Genomic DNA, 5,000 nt, shown 5'->3' with positions numbered 1-5,000 from the left:
TATTAGTAGTATTTGGGTGTTTCTTAGGGTGAAATAAATGGTTCGTATTCAGAAACTCTTTGCTCTCTCACCAAGACTGTTTTCCAAGACTACAAAGATGACTAGTGGGGTTTTCAAGAGTGTTTCTACAGCTAACAGTGCAGAAATCTTGTCACTCTGCCTCTAGAATAATAAAACTTGCTTAAAAACGCTTTGCTCTCACCACAACTGTTTTCCAAGGCCACAGAGATGACTAGCGGGGTTTTCAAGAATGTTTCTACAGTTAATAGCGTAAAATTTTGTCATTCTGCCTCTAGAATAATAAGAACTTGCTTAAAAACACTTTGTTCTCTCATCACGACTGTTTTTCCCTTGCCACAAAGATGACTGGCGGGGTTTTCAAGAGTGTTTCTACAGTTAATAAAACTTTGTCATTCTTCCTCTAGAATAATAAAAAAAACTTGCTTAAAAACGTTTTGTTCTCTCGCCAAGACTGTTTCCAAGGCCACAGAGATGACTAGCGGGGTTTTCAAGAGTGTTTCTACAGTTAATAGTGTAAAATTCTTGTCACTGCCTCCAAAACCGTAAACACAGCTTAAAAAACGCTCTCCTCTCACCAAAACTGTTTCCCAAGGCCACAAAGATGACTAGCGGAGTTTTCAAAAGAGTTTAGTTATTAATGCACAAATTTAGTCACTCTGCCTCTAAAACCGTAAAAACACCATAAAAAAACTCGCGTCAATTTAATAAACCCTCTTGAAAATAGTGGAGGTGAAGCACAGTGTTTAAGAATACTAGCCATAGGGTGATCAGTGTGTCAGGTAAGGATAAGGATGACTGGCAATGTTAGGTTACGTTGGGGTGATGTGTAAGAGTGACAGGGCGCATCAAGGTGGTACAGAAGTGCTTAGGGTGAAAGAAAGGGAACATTGATACAAGTTAGGGTGAAGACTAAGGTAATATGGAAGGGTGAGATGATTCAGACATTTATTAGGGTGACAAGCAAGGAAAAGGTGACAGATAAGGTGAATAGATTGAAACATTTGAAGGGTTAAAAGAGTAATCGGGGTGAGGAGATACTTCATTAAGGTGAGTGATGAAATGTCTGAAGAAGAGTCAAAAAGGAGAAATCAGGGTGAGAAGGAAGCGAGAGAAAGTAGTGGTATGCATGAATGACTAGGGTAAGAGGAAGGGTGATGCAAGGCGGATACCCTGCCTCACCCTGATTCACCCTAGTCTAATCACGCGTCTGCCCTTACCAAGAAGTGACCGCAGAAGTGAAGTGAGGTGCGGTGAGTCAAGACATGCCACGGGAGACTAAAGGAATGACTTATTATGGGAGAATTTAGAAAGGACAACGAGGTAATGTAGCTTTTAGAAGACATAATAAGCTGTTTTTTTTTTCTCTCTCTCTCTCTCTTTTTCTTACTGAAAGCCAATAGTGTGGTTCAGATGAAATTCCAGCTCTCTCTCTCTCTCTCTCTCTCTCTCTCTCTCTCTCTCTCTCTCTCTCTCTCTCTTTTTTGTCCTCGCCTTAAACAATAACACCAATTCAATTCATCACGAGGATTTTTTTTCTCCTTTTCTTTTTACCTCATTCTTCTTTTTCTCTCACATCTGAAATTGTTCCCCGTTAAAACTCTCTCTCTCTCTCTCTGTGTGTGTGTGTGTGTGTGTGTGTGTGTGTGTGTCGTAACCTTGTCCTTTTACCGAGCACATAACGTTACTGTGAGACTTGGAAAACCACATCACACACACACACACACACACACACACACACACACACACACACACACACACTTTAAAAACCCAAATCTGACCTTTTCCTTTCACACTCTTGCACTAAAACACAACATAAATAATTATCAAACGTGTGGGTGACAAATTTTCCAAACCATTATGAAAGGCAACGATGCTTGGAGGCTGTGGACGAGCGGAGCAGAGCGGCACAGAACACCAACACAGACACACAAACGCGCCACAAGAGTTTCACGGCAGCACGCGACCCTCCCTCCCTTCCTTCCTCCTCCCTCACCCTGCCACGCACTGACTCACTTCACTCCCTCACAGTCACTTCCAGCTCTCTCACACTACAGTCCTCACTTCACCGCGTGTCTTAAGTTTGTCTCAATGTTTCTTCCTCTCCTTTTTACTTATTTCCCTCCGTGTTTCAGTCTTTATTCTTCTCTTTTATCTATTTCGTTCATTCGTTTGTTATTTTCTTTTATTTCTTTTTAAGACTGTCAGAATACTCTCCTCACTACTAGAAGTGTGGTTTTTTAAGAAAATGTAACGCTATTTTGCTATTAATCTCGTGTGATGCTTGGAAGTCACTGTTTTCTCTTTTCTTTTCCGTTTTCTAACTATTGGCGTTCGTGTTAAAAATTTCTTCTTACTTTTGATTTACGTAGCAATGCACTGGAATATTGTGTTAAATGTACTGGTGGTAATATTAGTAAGTGCTTTGATCTAATTTTTCTTTTGTTTATGGATGGATAATACTGTTTGTTTAAGGGTTTGGTAGTCTTCAGAATTATGTGTCTGTTTCAACGATCATTCTTACTTTTCTGTGTGAAGGTACGCGTGTCTATATACCGTAGCAGTGAAAGAACATTATTCACTAAAACTCGGCAAAATTACTGGAATAAAAATAACTAATAACCTCCGTGCTGTATTATTTTCAAGATGCAGTAGATGGAAGGAGGTACAAAATACACAAAAACACCTTAAAATTCACTGTATTGGCACTGTATTGTATTTCCTGTAATCGTAGTAGTCGTAGTCGTGGAAGGATATACAATCACATGCCAGAACCTTTCAGAATCCACTCTACAAACACACTGTACTATAATGTTCCCTATAGTAAGTGGCAGAAGTGTAAGACGGAGATGAGAACGCTTCAATTTTCACTATAACAGCTTCACACAACGTAATAGTGGCGTTAGTAATATTAGCAGTAGTGAAAGAAGTGGTGGTGTCAAATTCTTGTTAGTACGCATTAGATTTCACTGTCACAGCATCACACAACGAAAATTTTCAAAGGACAATGAGGTTCTGGAGTATAATTTTTCATCAAAACCGCTTCAGAATCCATTACCAGTAATTTTTAAAGGGTATTGCTGTTTCAGAATGCAATAATTCGTCAAAACACAATAATATTCAAGACTTGGAGAAAGATTACACGGTTTTCAAGGGATTGTGAGGAGCTGAAGTCTAAATATTACAGAAAACGTTTCAAAATTCACCATATCAGCATCGCACTCTGTAATTTTCAAGGGACAGTGAGAAGCTGGAGTCAAATTCGCCTCAAAGTTCACGAAATTAGCACAATATTACACGAGTTTCCAAGCTTAGCGGTGGAGGAGGTAGCGGCGGAGGATGGATAGCGGGCGGTGACGGGAGGGAGGTCTGGTGAGGACTGGAGTCTCTGGAAGGTGAAGGAATGACACAAACCTCCGGAACTTCCCAGGAGAACATTGAGAAATCGTAGAAGTGTTACCACCACCACCACCACCACCACCACCACCACCACTACCACCACCACCACTACAGGGCCGTCAGTCTTCTCTCACGTGGAATACTTAAGAACGACACTACCACCTAAGGACGCTGGCTACACCCTTTTCTTACACCCTTCCGGCTCTCTCTCTCTCTCTCTCTCTCTCTCTCTTTTCATTTTAATCTCCTTTCTCATTATTTCCAATGTTATTTGCTTTTACTATCACTAAATTATCTCTCTCTCTCTCTCTCTCACACACACACACACACACACACACACACACAGATTAACCTAACAACCTAGAAACGTAAGACAAACACGACGTTTCTTTTTTTTTTTTTTTCTTTTCGAGTCTTTCTTCTTATTTACCATTTCAATTTTATTTCTTCTCTTACTACTATTACTATTACTACTATTTTCTGCCTTTCTCCATCCACCATTATTTTGTTTTATCATTATTACATCATCATTCTTATTGTCTTGTCTTATTCTACGATTTTTCTTCCTTTACTTTCTTCTCACAACCCACACACTCAAAACTGAACCTAATGCTAATGAAATAAGAGAAACAAAGGAGAAATGGGAAAAAAAGGAAGGGAGAAGGAAAATATATATGAGTGTACGTATGTAGTGATAAAAAAAAAAACTCCAAACTTATTTACTCCAAATCCATTATTTTGGAGCTCCAGTATTCTTTAATTGTCTCCTCATATATTTACGTATTTAGAACACCTACTGTGCTGTTAGGAAAACATTATGTGTACTTAACCCTATTCATTTTGTTTTCTTTGTTGTTCTAGTATCCTTTCTCCTTCTACAGCGCCTCCACCTACACACACACACACACCCACCACAAACACAAACACACACACGGCTCCACACCTCTATTCATCTTTTTCTTGTTTCTTGTATATGTTTCAGTATCCTTCCTCCTTTTACAGCGCTTCCCTCTTCTCCCTCAACACACATGGCCATTCACACCCCTCTAACACCACCACCACCACCATCGCCGCCGCCTCATCGGGATACGCCGCCCTGACCTTCCTATATATGGGTCGGCCAGGGAGGCAGTAAAGTACAGCACGTGGCCTTGGTGGCGAAACAAGACTTAGACCAATGGACGGGGTTACCTTCACCAGACACGTGACGAGGAGTACCAATGAACACTAAGGTAGAACGAGAGTAGGTGCGGGTAATGCTGTGTGTGGTTCTTCAGTGTGTTGTGTTCGTGGTGAGTCTATTGGTGGTCTGTTAGGTTAGTAAAGGCAAAGGTTTCTCCCCATCTATCTTGGATTTAGATATTTATAAACGAATGGAGGGAAAACAGTGACAATATACTCACAAAAGGCAAAGGTTTCTCCCCATCTATCTTGTATTTAGATATTTATAAACGAATGGAGGGAAAACTGAGAATATACTCTCTCTCTCTCTCTCTCTCTCTCTCTTTCTTTTTTTTTCACTGTCATCCTTGATATCTACAAAACAAAATAATGGCACGTCTTGCTTTTCTTCCATATGGACT

At 40.2% G+C, this 5,000-nt stretch overlaps 1 protein-coding gene across 5 annotated transcripts in view; it reads right to left on the bottom strand.

The window, feature by feature from the left end:
- The window catches only part of LOC123507657 (cyclin-dependent kinase 17-like), a 91,060-nt gene that overhangs the window by 73,369 nt on the left and 12,691 nt on the right, over window positions 1–5,000 (bottom strand). Inside the window, exon 1 of one of the 5 annotated variants that reach the window (XM_045260743.1) lies at window positions 3,316–3,471. The exons of 3 other annotated variants lie outside the window; for them this stretch is intronic. In XM_045260743.1, the coding sequence (XP_045116678.1) occupies window positions 3,316–3,456 (141 nt within the window). In that variant the 5' untranslated portion in view covers window positions 3,457–3,471. Of the gene's footprint in view, window positions 1–1,874; window positions 3,472–5,000 lie in introns of those variants that run through there. One more of the 5 variants, XM_045260744.1, reaches the window with a different exon arrangement.

Source organism: Portunus trituberculatus, chromosome 23 (assembly GCF_017591435.1).
Source record: "Portunus trituberculatus isolate SZX2019 chromosome 23, ASM1759143v1, whole genome shotgun sequence".
NCBI classification, from domain to species: domain Eukaryota; kingdom Metazoa; phylum Arthropoda; class Malacostraca; order Decapoda; family Portunidae; genus Portunus; species Portunus trituberculatus.
This window is presented reverse-complemented; position numbering and strand designations above follow the sequence as displayed.